The sequence below is a fragment of the Lampetra planeri genome, chromosome 2, assembly GCF_965212315.1.
Source record: "Lampetra planeri chromosome 2, kcLamPlan1.2.h2, whole genome shotgun sequence".
In the NCBI taxonomy this organism is placed as follows: Eukaryota; Metazoa; Chordata; class Hyperoartia; order Petromyzontiformes; family Petromyzontidae; genus Lampetra; species Lampetra planeri.
The window spans coordinates 28,540,378-28,562,739 of NC_136108.1; the positions used below are offsets into that span (position 1 = coordinate 28,540,378).

General features: G+C 44.3%; 1 protein-coding gene across 1 annotated transcript in view; it reads right to left on the minus strand.

Annotated features, from left to right (window-relative positions):
* LOC144724294 (protein eyes shut homolog) overlaps positions 1–14,202 on the minus strand; it is a 41,882-nt gene extending 27,680 nt beyond the window's left edge. Inside the window, exons 1-2 of the mRNA XM_078603293.1 lie at positions 13,955–14,202; positions 7,025–7,215 (exon numbers count right to left, since the gene is read on the minus strand). Coding sequence (XP_078459419.1) covers positions 7,025–7,215; positions 13,955–14,202 — 439 coding nt within the window. The remainder of the gene's footprint in view (positions 1–7,024; positions 7,216–13,954) is intronic.
* Between the last annotated feature and the right edge of the window lie 8,160 nt (positions 14,203–22,362).

A 22,362-nucleotide genomic window follows, 5' to 3' on the forward strand; every position in this document is an offset into this window, starting at 1 on the left:
ATCTAACCCCGCTAACCTACGCCCAAGTCCTCCACTACGGAGCTAGGGGAGGCTACCTATCCCAGCCCTGGTCAAGCTGGGATCCCGGCACCCTGAGTCTCCAGACCGGCTCTTATAAGAACGTCAGTCTGGGCTCTCGGGGCCACGCCACCGGCTTGCCCTGGTCGGCCCTGACAAGGACAGCGAGCCAGGGGAGCTCCGGGCCTATGCTAGCTGGTCTTCAGTCTTCGCTGGTTTAAGCTGATACCCCGACCTCGAGCCCTCCGGCTCACCACCTTTTATAGTACTCGGCCCCCGGGAGGGGCCCGTGGGGGATGCAGGTGCGGACGTCGGTGTGAGCACCTCCTCTGTGTACGGCCCTAACCACGCCCCTTGTGTTTGTTAGCCATCCGCGCCCATACACAATTACACCTCTACACATATTAAGATGAAGGCTCACCAAGCAAGGCCAATGTTTTACATATCAGACCCCATCGATTCTAAAAAGCTACATCTCTAAGAATCAGAGGCATCTCCATTAGAATGTGCCGAAACTGTGCACAACCTATACCCTCACCCTGCACAGTTTGGAAGGCAACGCTCATCGTGACAGCCTTTGAAATATTCCCAGTGAATATTCGCATGTTCAGGCCACGCCGCTCACACTGGATGCTAAGTGGATTCCGCGAGTATTAAAATTAATGTGAAACACTGCAAGGACAGGAACCTGAAGGGCCCCTTCACAGTCCATTACCTCGACAGCAAGCCGCACAAAGTTCTCCCAGGAACTGACACCCCAGGTCATTAAGTCACCATCGCAGCCGTTCATTCCCGCCCGCCCGCCCGCCAAGCCTTCGACCGAATCGACCACTCGCCGGCGGATCAAGAATCTACTTAAGGCCTTGAGAGCCAATGAAGCGATGAGCAGGCTGAGTTACTTGCTGGAGGTGAGCCGCCACTGGACATCATTGTCGAAGCAATGACTCAAGTGACGGGGGCTTCCCTCGTGGGTTCATCTAACTGAACACATTAGCCGTTAGGCCAATATGTCGATGGCCCCCCTCTGCTTGTTGATAAATTGTTGCAACAGGTAAGTGGAGAAGCAAGTGGCTGTGTAATGTCAAAGTCAAAGTGCCCCCCACCCGCCCTCAACTCAAACGGCTCTCGTCCCCACCCGCAGCCCTGAGCTAATGGTGGCCGATATCACATTGGCAAGTCTTTGACTTCCCACAAAGTGATATTCATTTTACTCACCCGAGGGTGGGGTGAGGGGGGATATCCTCCAGGATAACTAAATAAGTGTAAAGCCGACCCCAACCCAACGCCCCCACCCACCCAGAAGGGTTTAAGCATGTAACCTTCCAATTGTGAGTTAAGCGGTCTGCCAGAGTGCCAGCGCTATCAGTATTAAGCACAAGGTTACCATTGGGCATCTTGAAAATAAATAATAATAAAAACTGTCTGTCGACATACAAATTTCCCTTTTGTCCTTCTGGACAAATGCTTTATACATGAGTGTGTGTTTAAACAGGCAACACTGGAGTGGTTTCAACTTTATGTTTCTCATCAGCAGCGTACAGGAATTGTTATGGGTTTTTTCCCCCTCATTTTAATGATACCCCGTGATCCTCCACAATGCCACCTGATTTATTTTCAGATAACATTCGTTCTACGTGAACACTCAGCAATGAATAATATCTGAGCGTGATTATGTTGTTAGTGATTTAAAAACTCTCCCGCATCAATTTGCCTGAAACTAAATATAAAAAACAACGTTTCGATTGCAACACAAGCAATCATCATCAGGTATAATGAAATAGCGACGTAAAATCTAACCAGAAAACTATAGACAGACATATTAACAGACAGATATCACCAAGATACATAGAGAGAGCAACACAGGTAACAGAGAGAGGTGGTCGTCTCTGTGGGGTGGCCTTAAATAGACAGAGGGGGGCGGAGGCAGAGAGAGGGAGGGGGGTTAGAGAAAAAATTAGCATATCAATGAGTGGACAAAAAAACGTGGTGCTGCAAGTGCGATGACACGGCAAGCAAGCCTGAAAATCAGGAGAAGGACACACTAAAATTAAATAACCTAGTAAAATATCGAAATGTAATGTAATACAACACAGAAAGTTCTAAAATTAAGATTGAACCACTTCTACGGGGAAGTTTTAAACTTATCTTCTTTTTTCTCTCTCTCTGACTACTTGTTCTCTCTGCCTGTGTCCTCTCTTTGGAATGTTCACACTTAAATTCTAACTTAGCAATCTTTCAAATACGTAATCAACCAGGCTATGCGTTAATTGTGTGTTGACCGACCCTCTGTGTCGTATTCTATTATTTAATTTAATTTATTATTTTATCTTTAGACGTTACTTAACCGAAAGAAACAAATAATAATTCCTGCAGTCACGAAAGTTCTAAAATTAAGATTAAATATAAAAAACTAAACTTTGTATTCCCATTAGTAACTACATTTTAAGTCTTACTTTAAGGTCATCAATGCTTATACCCTTGTTCCTTTTTAAAATTACTTTCAATCCCAAAATATTGAATAAACCTTACACAACATTTCCTGGCTTTCGGGAGATAAACTTAATTATGCATTTGTGCTAGCATTTATTTGTCCAGGAAGCTAATCTGTGACCTGCTGCTACGGAATTAACGGCCGCGCCTCCTGGGACACAGATTGCAAATTACCATGCCAAAGCTACCTCCTAATTTGTTACCTGATATTATGCGCAAGCATTATTTGCACAAGTGGAAGCGACGAAAATAAAAGTATTTACTCAGCAAAAGGGTTCAGTAAGCACTGGCACTGGTGAATGCATAGCTCAGAGGACCTCAGGAATAAATCCCTATACAGTCCAAAAATGCAACACAAAATCCCATTCTCCGTGCAGCTTTGATTCTGAGTGAAAACACAAACACGCAGAGACCAAACTAAATCCGTTGTTCAAAACGTATCTCAACTCAGTCAAACGCAAACTTAAAAAACAAAACAAACAACTGATAATTATCATCTGCTGAGCAAACAAGGGAGTGGAGTAGTCGTGCAGAGCAACACATCATAAAATATCATGTGAATCCAGCAACGTAACTCATACATTGTCCCACTGCATAAATAATGCTTCTGCTGCTCCACACGGCGTCTGAATGAGTAAACATGTTTAACACATAGGCTGTCGCGACAAATAATACCCATAATAGAGGTGTTTTTTGTTGGGCCGCATAAATATAACTGTGTTGTTAAATCCGCCACCACCACCACCCGACACAGCTAATTAGTAAGGTTTGTCACGTAAATAAAACGTGCCAATTACTGACTAGTTCATGTTGTGAGTTTACTCTCTAACGCACCGGTGTGCTGAACTAGTAGCGAATTGGCATGTTATGTTAACGTGACAAACCTTATTAATTGGCTGTGTCGGGTGGTGGTGGGTTGACCGACACATTTATATTTACACAATCCAACCCAGAAAAACTATTTTATATATGGGTAAACAAGCCCACGTGAATCAGTGCCTGGATACCCATAGCATCATTCGTATGAAAGCCTACAAAAACTAAACTTGAAACGTTGATATATTCATACAAAAAAATTACAATAGCTACTCATACAAATGTAATCGTCTCCTATATCAAGTGACGTAGATAATGGTGCGGTCAGAAGTTTACTTTTAAAATTGTGAGTGCCTCTGTCATTAGGTTTAGGCTTTGTCTTGTGACGTTTTTCTCCCATGAATCCAAAACCCGTCTTATGCCATAATGTTCTCATTGCAAAAGTTTAGGGAATAATTTTACTTAAAAAATCACCAAAAAACTAATAAACCGGTCTATTTGTAGGAACAGTAATGCAAGAACAAAACAATGTAGCAGTAAAACAACATTACTGCTAACTGATAATGTGATCACAGGAACACATTCAACGTAATGCATTAATGTGCATGAGGTGGGAGGACTAATAGCACCACGTCTTTGTTTCTCTCGTACTGATGTTTTTCCACTCCGGGTATTAATTTAAGGCCAAGCAGACCTGCAGGGGTCCATAACAGCATCAGGCACCACTAACCACAGTACGTACGTATGTTCGTTATGGCAGGTAATCAACCTCAGGTAATTAGGTTCATAGCACTATGTACTACCACTCCCTGAACCTATGCAAAAAAATATGCACATACACACACAAGCATACAAAGACAACATTTTCCCATATACTCCTTTCAGGCTGTAGGGGCTAAGTACTGTTCCAAAGCACCTATGAAAGCGAGCAAGCATGAGTAAGTCTGAACATGTGTTATCGTCGCACTCTTACGAGTCCAATTTTTCTAAAATGTGCACACTTATCACACATGGTCGGCTCTCCGGAACACCACTGCTTTGAGTCGATTGAAAAACTATTTCAGACTCAAGGACAGATCACCAAAACATCAGCTGGTTTCTCGGTCTTTGGGCAGTAGATCCCGAAATTGTGCTGGCCGTATCGCACAAGGAAGGTGTCGTTGTGTACAGGTGTAACGTCGCCTAAATTTTGCTATATGTACACAGTAGGAGAAGACGCTGACGATCGCGCATATTTTTCACCCAGAATGGATAACACAATTTAATAAAATAAATTACTTCACAATTGTAACAATCCGGAACCTGTTGTTTACACTCCTATACTTATTTATCCTATAACTTCCTATGGAGTTCTCACAAGCCAGCCAATCCCTTTCTTCTCTAAGCTTAACTGCCTCCAACTACTATTTCACCCTAATTCATATCGATTCTCTTACTCCCTAAATTGCCCCAACTGACAGCCCCGTGGCTGCCCGTCAACTGCCCCAACTGACAGCCCCGTGGCTGCCCGTCAACTGCCCCAACTGACAGCCCGTGGCTGCCCGTCAACTGCCCCAACTGACAGCCCCGTGGCTGCCCATCAACTGCCCCAACTGACAGCCCCGTGGCTGCCCGTCAACTGCCCCCAACTGACAGCCCCGTGGCTGCCCGTGAACTGCCCCAACTGACAGCCTCGTGGCTGCCCGTCAATTGCCCCAACTGACAGCCCCGTGGCTGCCCGTCAACTGCCCCAACTGACAGCCCCGTGGCTGCCCGTCAACTGCCCCAACTGACAGCCCCGTGGCTGCCCGTCAACTGCCCCAACTGACAGCCTCGTGTCTGCCCGTAAACTGCCCCAACTGACAGCCCCGTGGCTGCCCGTCAACTGCCCCAACTGACAGCCTCGTGGCTGCCCGTGAACTGCCCCAACTGACAGCCTCGTGGCTGCCCGTCAACTGCCCCAACTGACAGCCTCGTGGCTGCCCGTGAGCTGCCCCAACTGACAGCCTCGTGGCTGCCCGTGAGCTGCCCCAACTAACAGCCTCGTGGCTGCCCGTCAACTGCCCCAACTGCCAGCCCTGTGGCTGCCCGTCAACTGCCCCAACTGACAGCCTCGTGGCTGCCCGTGAGTTGCCCCAACTGACAGCCTCGTGGCTGCCCGTGAGCTGCCCCAACTGACAGCCTCGTGGCTGCCCGTGAGCTGCACCAACTGACAGCCTCGTGGCTGCCCGTGAGCTGCCCCAACTGACAGCCTCGTGGCTGCCCGTGAACTGCCCCAACTGACAACCTCGTGGCTGCCCGTCAACTGCCCCAACTGACAGCCTCGTGGCTGCCCGTGAGCTGCCCCAACTGACAGCCTCGTGGCTGCCCGTGAGCTGCCCCAACTGACAGCCTCGTGGCTGCCCATCAACTGCCCCAACTGACAGCCTCGTGGCTGCCCGTGAACTGCCCCAACTGACAGCCTCGTGGCTGCCCATCAACTGCCCCAACTGACAGCCCCGTGGCTGCCCGTCAACTGCCCCAACTGACAGCCTCGTGGCTGCCCGTGAGCTGCCCCAACTGACAGCCTCGTGGCTGCCCATGAGCTGCCCCAACTGACAGCCTCGTGGCTGCCCGTCAACTGCCCCAACTGACAGCCCCGTGGCTGCCCGTCAACTGCCCCAACTGACAGCCCCGTGGCTGCCCGTCAACTGCCCCAACTGACAGCCTCGTGGCTGCCCGTGAACTGCCCCCACACTCCACCTCACACCCACGAGCTGCATGACGGGGGGCTCCGTCCACTCAGTGGCACTGACAACGCTCACACTCAGCACCGCAAGTCGGGAGTGTCCCCCCCCCCTCCCCCATTATGTAACCCTTCAACTTCTTTATACATGAAGGACCGTGCTTCAACTACACTGGTCTAGCAGATCACCATGGGCTGGAGATCACAAGGAGGCAGTGTGCCCACAACCATGCCCAGCCACTTTTGCCTCCCCAGTGCTAATGTTTACACACCCATACCAGGAACGCATTAAAGGCCGAGTTGACCTACAGGAGGACCAGGGACCATTTCCAGATATTCGCCACTGATGACAAGAATCAAACTCACGTCACTGGGTGGTACCTTAGCAACTATACTACGCATGCAAAACTCACGCACAAAGATGCCTCCTAGAGCCTTAACAGACTGTTGGGGCAAGTGCTGTTAGCGAGCACCTATTAAGGCCGGCACAGAATACGAGGGGATGGGTGGCCATGCACCACGCCCAACCTATAGACACGCACAGACGCACAAATACAGCGTTTACACATTGGAAACCGGAGCAATAACGCAGGATCGCCAACGCCACCAGCCCGTGGGGGGTCATCCGATTAGGGGCCGTCCATAAATGACGTTAGAATTGTTATAACAACACTAATTGTTATAACAACACTAATTGTTATAACAATACTCCTACAACATCAGAGTGCAGCGCCACATTAAATAAGCACTACAATGACGATAGTTTAAAGCGATTTGAAGCATGTTTTATTTTCAAAATGGAAATATGGTTTTGAGGGGGGGGGGGGAGGGCAGAGCTTTGTGACGTCATATTTGAGGGGGGGGTCTGACTTTTTTGTGACGCTGTGTGACGAGGGAGGGTGGGGGTCAAAAAATCGTCCAAAATCGCGTGACGCAATTTATGGACGGCCCCTTACAATTGACGTGCTCGCCATCGCCCGAACAACGCTGGCTTACGGTCATCGCACAGCGGTCCTGTGCGCCCAAAGGGGCAGAGGCACACGGGGCCGGCCGCTCCTCCTTCCCCTCCTCTTCCTCGACGGACGCAGGTGGCTCCGTGCCCGCAAGGATCCTCGACGCAAGCCTCGAATTGGCACAGCTTCCCATGTCGCCCGGGTGTACATTCGCAAAACCAGTTCTCTGCATCACTGCACACGGACGACACGCGCACACACACACACACAACAACAATCAGCTGGTACCCTGTTTTTAAATCCTTTATATTAAGTTCACTTGCTTGCTTGCTTGCGCGCTTACGACCGTGCAAATCTTTCGGTAGTTTTTTAACCCACTTCCCGTGATCCAATCGAGCTGACATTTTGCACACAGACTCGTTGTGCGTGACAATTTATTTTCGTGAAAAAAAATTCCTAAATTTTCCACTTTTTAGGAACTTTTTTTTTTCATATTTAATTTAAAATACCAATGTGATAAAAATGAAACTCTTACTAAAGAAAAACAGAAATGAATAATAAAATAAAACCGATGCCACGCATATAAAGGATTTATAGTGAAAAACTTTGTTTTTACGGGTAAATTTTTTGTATCCTTGCCTCTTTTGGTTTGGACATCTCTCCACGGCATGGCTCCTCATTACCTCTCTTTTCTCATCTCACTTTACGTGCCTGCCCGCTCTATGCCTTCGAAATCTTTGCTGTCTCTTTCCGCTCTTCCAGTCTTGGTTTCGCTCATTCTCTCTCCCAGACCCTCTTCACTGGAATAAGCTTCCCTTGCATGTCAAACAATCACCCTCTCCCTCACTACCTTCCTCTCTTAAAACCCACGTAATTCTCTCTTGCCCACCCTTCCTTCCCCTCTTATTATCCTCCCCACTCGCCTTCCCTGTCCCCCAACTCCCCATGGTCACCCATAATGAATCCACTCATCTCATTTCCATCTTCGTTCATTTCCATCATCGCCACCACCACCACGACCACTTCGTTTTACATATATCCCATCCACTCATCTCGTTTCATCTCGCCAACCATCTTGCACCATATGTAATTCACTGTACGGCGCCTTGGTTAAGGCGCTACATAAATGTATGATAAGATAAGATTCCCCTGTTTAAGTCTTAAACAGTCTGCAGGGGTAAATTCTGCTCGCGAGCACCTATTTAGGACCAGGCATTGAAGCTGAGTTGGTGTGCAATTGTCACGCTGTGTTGTTGTTGTAGTGTAAGCACGTATGCACACATGCAAGCACGCGCACGCAGACATTATTTCCCGTTTAGCCTCATGGACTATAGGAATTAGTGCTGTTAGCGAGCGCCTGTTATAGTTGGCATGGAATATTCGAAGTTTGTGCGTCCAACACTATGCTCGGCAGCCTTTGTCTCCCCGGTGCAGAATTTCTCACGCATGATACTGGGTACGCATTGACTTAAAGCTTTCGTGACTGGCTTCATGAACGAATCTTTGTTGATAGCCAGTAGGTTTGCAGAGTACCTTCGTCTTGGAGAAATCTATTTCGTGTGTTCCCACAGCGTTAAACAATGATCAGCCATGGCCGAGGAATTGGTACTACCGTGTTTCAGATCTGCCTTATGTTCACGATCAACAAAGATTCGTTCATGAAGCCATCCAGATATATAAACACGGACACAATTTCAACCAAGAAGATGGGTACAAACTGAGCAATCATTGGAAGGACGTTATTAACCAGTTTAAGTCATAACTGGCTGTGATGTTTCCATCCTACCTGCCGATGATAGCTGTTATTTCCGACTCTCTGAGTTGCATTGCCAGGTTGGATGTATTTGCATTGACAGGCTGGATGTCTCACTATCACATCCACCGTTGGAGTGGTTCTCTTACATTGACATGCTAATCTCTCACAATACAATGGCCACCTCCACAGCCTCAGGGCGCCCTCCGATCTTACATTTACATGCAAATACCATCTCTAGCCCCGCCCACTTACCCTTGGGCTACACACAATACAATGGCCACCTCCACAGCTTTGGTGGCACCCTACGGGCTAATCTCTGACAAAAAAGGGCACTTCCCCAGCCTCTGTGGTTGGACCATCTCTAGCTCCACCCACCTACCTTGATGCACTCATCTCAGGCTTATATAAGACCTTGTCTCAGGAGCTTTCTATCTCCCTCACCTGAAGACGATTGCTTGTGTTGCGATCGAAACGTCGTGATATAATAATTTTTCTATCTACGTTGCTTTACCGAAAGACCCATAGAATATGGGTATGCATTGTAGATTGAGGATACTAATCTCTTGAGCATTTCAACAATGTGCATTGTGAGACGTATTATCATGCTTTTTGTGTTTAGTTTGTTGTCCTTCCCCTGCATCTCAGATTAGCATGGTTGGCTACGTACGGTGCGAAATAAGTTTAAGATACATACATCTGTGCTCCTCTTTGTGATCATTGGCGCTGTATGACCATACTTCACCGCACTATTCAGTGCCGGTTCATACATTTGGGGGACAGGACTGGTTCTGGCATCACTGATGACTGATATTAGCCACGACTGGGAATCCAACTCAGGTTACGGGATGCACTAACCACTGTACTGTACCACTTCACTCTCAATGTATCTCGTTGTGCAATACTCCTGTGCTGTGCATGGCTTAGTGGTAGACGTTACCCAGCCAGGTGGCACTGTGGTAGAGCCTTTATTTCACAATGGAAAGGTTGCAAGTCCATTTGCTTTTTGAATGAATGGCTATCACTGCGTGGTTTTTAATACATAATTGGAACCTGTCGCAAATATGAGGAGGAAATCAGTGGCTCAGGACAAAGAATCCTCGCTTGAGCAAGGAAGACACTTGTAGCAAATATGCACGCTTCTAAATTTGTTCTTATAATACGCATTAACTTACCCAAATTCAATGCTAGTATCCCACATTCAATGTCAACACTGAATGCAAAATTACGTAAACAAATATCAGTCAAATAATGCCCTAACAATTCCACTCAGCCTTGGCTTACTCGATTACTCAGTCATGCATGTGGACTCCCCCCTCACTCTGCTTTTATTTCTGCAACCCACTAACACGCACGTGTCTAGGACACAAAATGTAGCATATGGAGACCATGCTAATGCAGTACGGCATGTATATTTCCATGGGCAATGTCCGAGTTAAATTCGAGGCCCTGCACTCACCTTAAGAAAGGTCACCCTACGCTCTGTGCAACACATGCGCCTGAATTCATGCCGCATTCGGCAATAATTGAAGCGATTGAATGCATGCTGGAGGAAGTAATATATGGCCTCCGAGATTAAAGGCAGAGCTGTCCTTTGGCGTGCACATTTATCCTATCTTGCATGGACACACGTAAGTTGCATTAGGGTTCCCCTCTGTTGCATTTATTTTTATTCGTAGCGTGATAGCGAGGTCGGTGAGGTGAGAGAGAGAGAGAAAAACAGGGGTACACTCTTACATTTTGGTTGATAGATAATTATGGAAGTGAAAGGCTCTCAATGCCCAAACGTGCAATGAGATAGTGTTCATCTTGATTGGTGACTCGTAGGTGATGGAATTCCACTTTCTTGGAGCAGAGGTCAGTCTCTCCATAAGAAAACAACTGTTGATTTTCCGCCGGGCAGTGCATTATAGGTGTCAGAAGGATATTGGATGAATTTTACACGCAACTGGAATTTTAACCCAAACCTTTCAACTGATATTTAATGGCTCTAATCACAACACCACGTGGCTGAGCTTAGATTATTTTGCAGGGAAGTGATATTTAGGATCAAAAGTGTAATGTCAAAGTAAACGATTTTTCTGTTTAAATTTTTTTTGAATAATGACAACTTATTTATTTGAAAAGAGCAGCGCTTAGGCTCAGAGACTGGTTTTCAGGAAGGTCCTGATTGCGACAGTTGGAAAATGCCAAACAGGATCAGATGCCGTTGAAACGTTTCCTTCAACGCCTCCCAATGTCCTGCGGGCTAGTGTCTATCGCCACCGTGGTCCGTCTCCTCGTGAACCACCAACTCTGCCTCCACTGCTAAATGACAGGCCTAAACGATGCCCTTAATTTTGGTTTCTCAACATTCAGTTGATGGGTCGACTCAACCTCTTATTCCTCCGTGACAAATAAAACAAGCCACACAGTAGTAGGTTGTTGTGGGAAGTGAATGTGCAGTGGTTATTGCCCCTCACTCGGATAGCTGGCAATCTTGAGTCCAATTCCCAGCCATGGCTGCTAACTGGTCTTGAGCTCCCGACGATTCACCATTGCACGCTAACACGGTGAAGTATGGTCAAACAACCTCCGTGAGCGACAAAGTGTTAGCACACAGCATAGGCATTTATCAAGCAAAACTCTGTAAATTGACAAAGGACTGTACATTGATTTAATTCATAAATAGGTGGTGGTTGACAGATGAATATAGTTATTCGCGACCATGGGAATGTGGAATTTCCACCATCGACTAAGAGCTACCAATTGGGATCAATTCCGTCCGACAGCTCATGTGAGAAGGGAGACACTTTAACTTGGCGTGCGTGCTACCCTCCTTCATGGGGTTCTTGAATCAGAATATGATCACGTGGCCCAAATGCTCGCACTCTAATCCATCTATTTACAAGTGGTGGTTTAAAAGTTTTGGTCACAAGATACTAAGACAAAATATAAGTTGGAATGACTTAATGATAGTTCTTTTTTGGAGTTCAAATTCCATACAATATACTGCAATCACATATTGCGATGGTACATTTACGCTTGGATTTACTACATATTGAAATAAAGCACATCATATATTAATACAAATATACACCGCATATCGAAAAAGTAATTTATCTTAGATTCTGTAGGCACTTTTAGCATTCTGCTCTTAAAGCAAATTCACTGCCTCCTGTACGTGTTTTATAGGAATGACTTTCTCGTATAATCTATTTGTAGTCAGAGGCGGTGTCTGTCATCAGACAAAACCTACCGCTGCAAGGGGCACACTGCGGGGGCCTCTTGGCCTATTCACAGGGCTGGACTCCCAGGATGCAGTTCTTTACCAACATGTAACTCGTTACTGCTGCAACCAACAAAGTGTTGTGAGCAGTTGGGAGTCCCGTGACTGGCTGTCAATGGGGAAGACCAAAAAATCAAAACATTGCCCTTGTTTGTAGCGTACCTAACGCCAGTTGAAAAGTAAGCGCCAAAGCACAGAACCGCGATGTTGTGCACACAAGTGTTTCCGCCTCAAGGCATTATTACAGCCGAAATACCTTTGCAAGCGACCGCAAAAGTTCACAAATTTACAAGCCATTTGGCCCAGTCACACAAGCTTATAACAGATGAAAGTAAGGCAATTTTCTATACTTTTTTTTTTATCTGGAACCGCACCGTTTTTGGAGCCACCCTATTAGGGCTTATGGTGATTTTGAGCAAATTGAATTTAGATTTGAATTTTCGTGACTGCAGGGATCCATACTCTTTGGTTCTTTCGGTAAAGTCACGTGGGTATAAAATAAAATTAAATCACGACGTTTCGGGCGCAACACAAGCTTCCGTCATCAGGTGGGACAACCACAGCAAGAAACAATTGCTGAAGTGGGCCCAAAACGTCGTGATTTTATTTTATTTCATACCTACGTGACTTTACCGAAAGAACCAAAGAGTACAAATTGAATTTGTCGTTGGCTATGGCACAATATATCTTATTTGTACAGCGTTGAGGCTGTGTCTGCTGTGCATGTTCAACAGTGCTCAGGAAAGAACACCCTATACAAAATGCATGCATGTATTGTAGCAATAAGAAAGCAGGGCTATTGTAGAATGACGATGCAGAGGAAGGGTACAAGTGATCAACAAGTGCGTTAAAAGGTAAAATTACTAGATTTAAATCGTGTTCAGTTAGAGCTGCCTTTTGTACTTATAGTGAGCAATTTGAAGACATCGCTGTTTTGTTCCCATAATGCCATGTGGATTCAAACACCTTTTGTAAGTTACCACCTGTTTCAGGGGTCAAAAGAGCTGGCGCCACTGAAAATCTGGCTGCGATTCCAATCAGCCACCCACGACCAAACCAGGTTCACAGGTGTAGTATGCGTATATGTATGTTGAACTTGTTTCGCACCATGTTTAGTCAGCTGTTCCAATCCGAGGTGTTGGGAAAAGGACAACAAACTAAGCACAAAAAGCAGTTCTAAGGAAATCAGTTTTCAATCTATATTTAGAAGTGCATATCTCCAGTGGCTTCCTAACACCGAAAGGAAGAGCGTTCCAGACGGCCGCAGAAGTTCATCTGAAAACACGCGATGACAGGGACCGTAGTGAGTTAATATTCTCAGCCTGGTCACCAGTGTCTACACGAAAAAACACCGAATTATATTTGGTCGTTCACGTTATTTGGAAATATTACAGCTATGAGAGTTAAAAATAGCAGATTGATTACCAGTGTGGACAAGTTTATCTGAGGAATCACTTGAAGGGGATCTTATAACCGATGACTGTTCTCTAACACACTGGATGATCCATTGCTCTATGAGAGTTCCAAAGGGATACTTCATCTCAGGACAAAATGTCAATAGTGCAATTGTTAAATAATTGGCCAAAGCAAACAAAATCAAATGGCTCTCACCTGGAGGAAGAAGAAAAAAAAAACGCTGAATCGAACTGCGGTAAAAAGTTGCAATTACCTGCCAAAAACATATATTTCTGTATTGATATTTTCCACCCTGGACTGCACGCATTTTTCTCTCTCGCCGACACTTCGTTTTGCAACAATCTGCGGAGGACTTCAGCGCGACCCTAAGCGACCACGTGCACACACACACACACAGTGTGTGCGAATGGCCCGACGGCTAAAACACAGCGACGATGACACAAAGCCGCAGCGTCTTTGAGCAGAAACGGCTGCGCGCGCGGGGGTGGGTGGGTGGGAAGGGGCGATCGCGAGGACGGCGCTTAGGCGCGCATCACCTAACGCAGGTGCCTCCGTGTCCGCAGGGCCTGCGTTCGCACACCGGCACGTTGCAGTTCTCCACGTTGCGTCCCCTCGTCGCTTCCCCGACGATGGATAACTCACGCCCGTTGACCTGCAGCTCACGCACGCAGCCAACCAGGCCGCTGGCGGCACCGGCGGTGGCTTGCTCCTCCAAGCCGCCGATGAGTATGGGCCCAAAGGTGTCCTGGGTGCGCAGAGAAGTGGGCGGCAGCAGCAGCAACATTATCGGGAGAATTTCGATTTAAAGCTTTCGTGACTGCAGGGATTCATCTTCTTGGTTCTTTTCGGTAAAGTCACGTAAAATGGAAATAATAAAATAATAAAAATAAAACATAATACAATTATTATGGAAATAATAAAATAATAAAAAGAAAACATAATAAAAGTTGTATGCTTTTTTAATTAATTTATTATTTCCAAATAAAACATAATAAAATGATTATGTTTATTTTTATTATTTTATTATTTCCATTCTACGTGACTTTACCCAAAGAACCAAGAAGATTATCGGGAGAGTCCAACCACTGTTGGATGAAGCCACTTCCATGCAATCGCCACATTTGTTATGTCCCGTGATAGATACTACAAATTCATGCATCTCCCGCTCGTGAATGGATATGCTTTACTGTGGCAAGTAATGATTGATCAATTAAAATACAGTCCTATACGGTCAATGTATTAATCCAATCACACGTGTAAACATGTATCATTTATATAATGCTTTGTGTAAACTAAATGCAAATGTTACGTTCATGTTCATTGAACAAAGGAGACAGGACAATCAGCACAATACATGAGCCACGGAGTGCAAATTAGACGTTAAAAATAAGACGAAACTTTTTCTTTCATTGAATCTGAACGAAGCGAACAGTGAAAAGATTGAATAGTTACAAAGCTGCATCACTTTTCCATTACAGTGATCATCCTCCCAGGAATATTCTGTCCTTTGGCTAGCACTCTGTCACCAGCCTCGCCCACTGGCCATTGTACCTCGGAGCGATATTGTTCTCCATTCATTCAGCACTGCCTACCTCTGCTGCCCTAACATCTCACTCTGCTCCCCTTCTCGCTCCCTCCCTTCCAGCTCTCTATCAAAGCTGGAGGGGTGAGTGTAAAAAGAGGCTTTCTATCAGTCTCCAGTTAACCGTTGCTCAATGGGGGGGGGGAATCTCTCATTCTCCTCTGCTGCTCCTAATGTCTGGAACTGCACTTCCTAAGGCAATTGTGCTGTTGACTCCTTTTTCCAGTCCAAGTTCAGGCTCGAGGCACAATATTTTTTTCCACTGCCTAGAATTGGCTCTTTCTTATTCTTACAGAAGACATATTCCCACTTTTTCTGTGCAGTGTCTTGAGATACAGACGAATTAAGATGCGATATAAATCAAGCGTAATTTATTGTACATGACCTGCCCAAGCCCAATTTTCCGAACAATCAATGTGATGTCACTGATTTGTGCTTGTTCTCTGATCTATGTGCTACTTAGTGGAATTCCAGCAGGGACGCTATCATAAATATATAGACAATTAACTAGGTGGCCGAGGCTGTTTGGAGGCTAATTCTATATATGCCTAACATGCCAGAGCAATGAGCCAGCACCACTTATATCCAGTATCCTGGGCTTTCATCCAGGACTAGTTTACGTATATTGCGATTTGATGGTGTCAGCGCAATTGTCAGAAGGAAAAAACATCTGGTAGATTGAGTTTATGAGCGAATATTACTCAATTCATCTCTGAAGGATATTCATGAGTGGATACATTTTCAGGACATACAATGGGGCACACTGTAAGGCAGTGTGGGTTTTAAAGTAATGCAATTGAATTAAACAAAATATATACAGTGTATACACGTAATTTATACAAATATGTAAATATTTTCAAGAGGACATTCATGCATGCAATTACGGTACAAAGGGGATTAGATCAAGCATTGCACTTAAAAATGCGTTGTGAGATTTTCTAAAAGGCAACGATTTTAGGGTGTTTAAAATATCTCTGAAACGCATTTTGTATATGCTGGATACATGAGCTCGACGCACATTCAAGATGGCACGAAACGCATCAAGGATCCATGATCAAGTAATTTTGACTGAACAGCAGTTTGACTGGCGTGGCTGAAATGTTGACAACTTTTTCCTGTTATAATTACGTATTTTTTTAAGCCAGAAATCTTGAGTGATCTCCAACAGCCGGAGGTGTTGAAACATTCCCAGCTGAGATGCTGGGGAACACCTGGGACTCAATCCTACACACGATGAGCGTCGTCCGTGCCAAGGTGGCCATCTGGAAGTTTAGAGGGAGAAGGCCCATACGATAAAACCTTCACACTACCAAGCGTGTATGTTGAGATTTCTCAGCCCAGTTCAAAATGTTGTCCAAAAAAGAGTGTTTTTTGTGTGAATGGGGTTTCATGGTGCATGCAACGTGTGCTGGTCGATGTTGTGTTCAAGCGGAGTGCACCATGAATGCCATCTGTTAAAGACGGTGTGTGGTTTTTAAAATCGGACTAAAGATGTATTATATAATCTGTTTAACATGTAGGCTTTCGCGACCAATATTATTAAAAGTAAAGTTTTCTACATAGTGTTTTATTCTTTAATGTAACTTAATAGTTATTCATATAATGGCATGTCTACTTGTGAAGTGATCTTTTTGGTAACGCCTGCTATGTATGGTAACGTGAGTGTTTTGATCAGCGTCTCAGGGGAGTTGTTTCTCTATGGTTGAAGAAACAGCTTTGCGAATAATGCGGTCCGAATATCCATTCATCTTAAGGGCCTGGTGTACGTGTTACAGTTCACTGGCTAGGTGGTGTTGGTCAGAAATGCAGTGGGCCCCATGGTGTAGTGTTTTGATGAGGGAATTCTTCTGTGTCGGATGGTGGTGGGAATCAGGTTTCAGACATCTGTGTGGGTGGCTTTCCTGTAGACAGAGTGTCCCAAAGAGCCATCAGGTTTCTTCTCAAACAAAACATCCAGATTGAGGGATGACTGGCTCCGTCGGCCACCAAACAGGATTTTAACAGTATTCGAGTTTTTTTTTATTGGAGTGAGTAAATATGTATGTGTCGTTAAACCCGCCACCATCCGACACAGCCAATTAGTAACGGTTGTCACGTCAACAAAACGTGACAATTCGTTACTAGTTCAGCACACCGGAGTGTCGGAGAGTAAACCCACAACATGTACAATTCCAGTGAGTTTACTCTCCAACACGCCGATGTGCTGAACTAGTAACGAATTGGCATGTTCTGTTTACGTGACAACCCTTACTAGTTAGCTGTTTCGGGTGGTGGCGGGTTTTAACGACACATTTATATATTTACGCAATATAACCCAAAAACCTCTATTATGGAATATAGTTTATATTTCCGTAGCTTCTAAATGAAACCACACCTAAAGACGCCGTACCAAAGAGTGGAACAAGAGCATTCTGTGGAAAGGAGGGTTACCTTTTTAATAAATATAAAGCAATAGTCGGTCACTTGGTGGACGAAAAGAGGAAGGCCTTACATCTTGGATGTGACTTGGAGCAGGGAGTCGACGATACAGATGGCTGGGGGGAGGGCAGTTCAAGACTATAGGGGCAGTAGAAGAGAAGGAGCGACCTTCCACTGAGCGAAGGCTGACTTGGGGCTTTGACAGGAGGCATTGGTTGCTAGATAGGAGAGTGTTATTGGGAGGAGAGTGAGATGAAAGAGGAGAGGTAGGCAGGAGTGAGTCCACGGTTGATCTTCATCTTGATGTTGATATGGGATTAGATTGGGAGCCGGTGAAGGGATCAGAATATTGGGGTGACGCGATCTTATTAACGAGTGTGGATGAGACGTCTGGCAGCAGTATTTTTGGATCATTCGTCAGTTGGAGGATCAAACAATGGGTAGCATCTACTCAAGCCACAGCAAACTGTGGGAAACAGAGCCACGGATATCATTGCTCCATCTCACAGGAAGCCCAAGTAGCCAATAACTCGCATGTGCAGACCTATAGGTTTGTTGCAGGACATCTCAGCCCAATTGAATGAAAATTCGCAGTTAGGAAGGGTCGACACAAACATAAATCAGTGACAGTGATGCACAACACACTAACCACAATGCCACCTTGGATTCTTATAAACTGGTTAAAGGCAGTGATTAGGTTAAGAATCTGTGCTAGCACAGTTCGTGTCTCGTTTAAAGCTTTGTGTTATGCATTGCAATGCTATAATCACTTACCACATTGACTCTGATCCTTCCAGATAAATTTGTCTTGAACCAGATTGTGCGTACACAGTGGCCCAGTTTATTTTGAGCAAATTCGCACTCTGTGTAGTGGTAGGTGTGCTTTGAATTCCAATGATATTTGATAATAGTGACTACTATTATCAAATATCATTGTTGATGGAAATATTTTGGCATGTAACGCTACGTGAATTACGATTACAATAACATATTATGCTCACATGCATATTTTGTGCGAGAATTGATCGTTTATGATTTCTGCAAATTATGAGCACAAAATGGCATGCTAATGTTACATGTAGGCTGTGTAATCAAACGGTATAACATATGTAAACATGTAAAAATATCAAAAATATATCATTGAGGCGTTAAAGACGAGACAAAAAGCGATTGATTATCAAATCGAATTACGAGCCTGAATTATGACAACTCATCGAAGACACAACTAGACTGGTGTCCATTTAATGTATGTCTAATCCTCCCATTAAAGGTTATCCCTGTGTGAGTGGACAATTGTTAAACTACTTACCGCTGTCATTTTACGAATCATTATTGTATATATGCAGAGAGCTGGGCTTTCCTAAATCATCTGCGTGTGCGTAAATGTACGATGAGGTGTGATTTTCCAATCATTAATGGTTTCACCACAACCTTTAAACGACAACAAATTGTAGCAACCCAAAAAGCTGGTAGAAAAAATAACTCAACTCACATATTAGAGGCTTGGGCAGGAGCGGTTTCTTCATTAGGGCGATTGGGCGACGCACCACCAATGTCATTCAACCACAGAGTCACGCTAGCCGTCACTGTGCCTCTGGATATAGTCCAATCAGCGTCATGTCACGTTCTGTGGAGTACCGCCTCTTTTTGGGCGATTTCACTCCGGCTGAGAATCGCCCCGAGTGGCCCCATAGACTTACATTCAAAGATGTTTTTTTCGAACGGGCGGGGCGCTGCAATGCATTCTCTATGGCTTCCGGGAGGGCTCGCACTAACGTGCTTACGTCATCATACGTAAGCACGTTTCATCCAACAATATTATTTATCGCCACCTAGTGGAATCTTTAATAAAATAAACTTGAGTGGATTGTATTAATAGTGAGTATAGAAACAAAAAAGATGCATTGTAAGATTCACTTTATTTTTCATTAATATTAAAGAAGTGAAGTTGCCTTTACATGCTTAAGCTGTTAATTTATCCTTTGCATGGGTGGACTTTATCCTTATAAATCATCCAGACATTTGCCCCCCCTGAGAGATTTTGCAGGAGCCGCCACTGGGCTTGGGTGTTGAAATTTTAGTCTAATATCACCCATCTTCCTTCCAAGGCCAATACAATGAGTATAGTATTGCTGTTTGGGAAGACAGAAATAGTTGTCCTAGAGGGATGGTCCCTGGCATACGAATTTGAAATGTACACCACTGTTAGAAACTCGGCAATGAAGATATCACTAAATGATTGCTTGAATACATTGACACTCTCAAAAACCCAGGATTCACCAGGTTAAGAACTCTGAAGTTCTGATCTAATTCCATTATCTGACATGAATAATGGCCTTCAAGAGACACTCAACTAATTTGTGAGTTTTCCTTGGAGGAAAGAGTCATGGTGGATTAAACACTGGCATAAACTCTTGCGATGGAATATTTATTGTCTGCATAAAGTTAAAATAACTGATACAATGCCCACAACACAAGTCTGAGGGCTTAGAGGTGGGATTATAATATAATAAATGACATTTGCGGTGAAAATGCATTACCTGCTAGCTCATAATCGAGACACTAACAGCACTTTCATTAAATATCAAGGCCTGAATATGTAACCAGCGCCGGAGTAAGTGAACAGCGAAACGAGCGGATGAAAGAATCCATGGACAAATACATGATTTAAATATGAACGCTGATTCCCTCCTCATTGCGAAGGGCTTCCTAAGATGCCACAGGGTTAGATATTGCATCTCAAAGGGGCTGCCAGCGCATTTTATAAGAATTGCTGCAATGCGTACATGCACCTGCAGACGGACACGACAGCAAACCTGTCAGTAGATCAGTGGCAACGATGTGGGGATCTATCCACCAACGTGCATACACATGACATAAATGGTGTAACTAGTGTGTAGCGACAGTACCGAGTGAAGAGTGGTACTGTATGCGTGGTGCCGCACTATGGCACCGGTGTGAGCATGGCACGGAATGGCTCACTGGAGGACAGAGTCCGGGTATCACTAAGGTCGGGTCAGGACATGATCGTCTGTGTGAACCCGTGAGAGCACGTGACCGGACGAGGGGGCATGGGGACCCCCAGAAGGGGGCGAGGGGACCACGTGGTATGGGCCCAGAGCCTCCGCGACCCGGGAATGAAGCTTCAGTCTCCGCACACGACGACCCGAAGGTGTGTCGGCTGTTATGGTTCAACCATATAGTGATTCCGTTCAAGTGGTTAGGGGCCGTCCATAAATGACGTCACGCGATTTTGGACGATTTTTGACCCCCCCCTCCCTTCGTCACACGGCGTCACAAAAAGTCAGACCACCCCTCAAATATGACGTCACAAAGCTCTGCCCCCCCCCAAAAAAAATATAAAACATGCTTCAAATCGCTTTATATTATTGTCATTGTGGTACGTATTTAATGTGGCGCTGCACTTTTGATTTCTAAACCCCCCCCTCCCTCGTCACACATCGTCACAAATGTCTGACCCCCTCCAGGTGCGTGCCCACTACACATACAACATTTTACAACATAAACTGTATATACTTCATATCGGATTCATTTTAGCAATTTAATTAATGGACTTCTTTTTTTATTGTTTTCTGGAATAGACTTTGAATATTAACGCTTTTCTCAATACGACTCCCATTGTTTAAAATTTAACGTGAAATATTTTTAACGGTGCATATTTTGTGGATGGATATTTTTTTTTTAAAGGACTGGCATTCTGCATCTATCATGATCCCGAGAGCTTTAAAATAAATCGTGCTACTGTTTAACTAGAACAGGTGCACCGTTCTTATTTTATTTTAAAGTAGTATTTTTTTGTTTCCACGGCAGCATTTGACACGCGAAAAATACCAATGATTGCAATTCATTGTAGATGCCGCTTTGATAACAGTGCCTTCCCTTCAATTTACATATCATTACAGTGAACATTTTTGCGTTTTTTTCATGAAATGCACATATATATATAATATAGATGAACAAAAAACTATTTAATCAAAGTGGGAAAATTGAATATCTGGGTGCATGTAAAACCATGTCCAATTTAATTAAATGCATGCTCTGTTAGCCCCATTGTAAGCATTGTATAACATAAAAAATAAGATTTCTTTTTATAACATCAAATGTTTTTTTCTATAATTAAGATTAATATAATTGTTTCTCGATGGGTCCAGAAATACATTGGTGGAGGCGATGGGGAGCGTGTGAATATATGCATTAATGTCATTGCAATGCGCTTTCCCTCAATCCAATCATTTCGTTATTTGTTAAGCATTAAAATGACAATTTTACAATTCTGTGTGGGGGTTATCCGGGTTCATTTGTTTTGGACAGATATGACAATGTCATCATGTATAATCAAAAAGTGTCTCATAGAATGGCTTTTGTTTTAGCCTTATCACAGAAGACAGGCAAAGGTCATGTTTATAATGTTATATTAAAGACATGCTATATTAACATCTGGATCATCCTATACGGCCGCATAAGTGTTTTGCATCAAAGCCCTGTCAAGCAAGATTTAATGTTCCTGAAATATAGAATTTGAATAACATTATCTGTTAATCCTTAATTCGGTGTAATATTTTTTCTCATTAATTATTTTTGTTCTGATGTTGCGTGCAGAGCTTTTCTCTGATCCGTAGATTGATATAAATGAAAGTAACTGAAATTAATAGAACAGCATCATTGTTTTACATTTTCCAGGTTACATTACTCAAACAATATAGACTGATGAAAAGTCATGAAGCAATTTCCTTTTGCTTTGCATACATTATTTTACGTTAAATCATTACAGCTGCAATTCTCCTATGAATTTGTGCCACTTTGTACAATAATTCCACACTATTCAGGAATGTGGACACAGCTGGTCAACTAACCCCCTTTTTGAGTACAGGTCCTCGCTGATATTTGCGACATTTTCCCCCTTCCTATGTTTAGTTTCAGCTT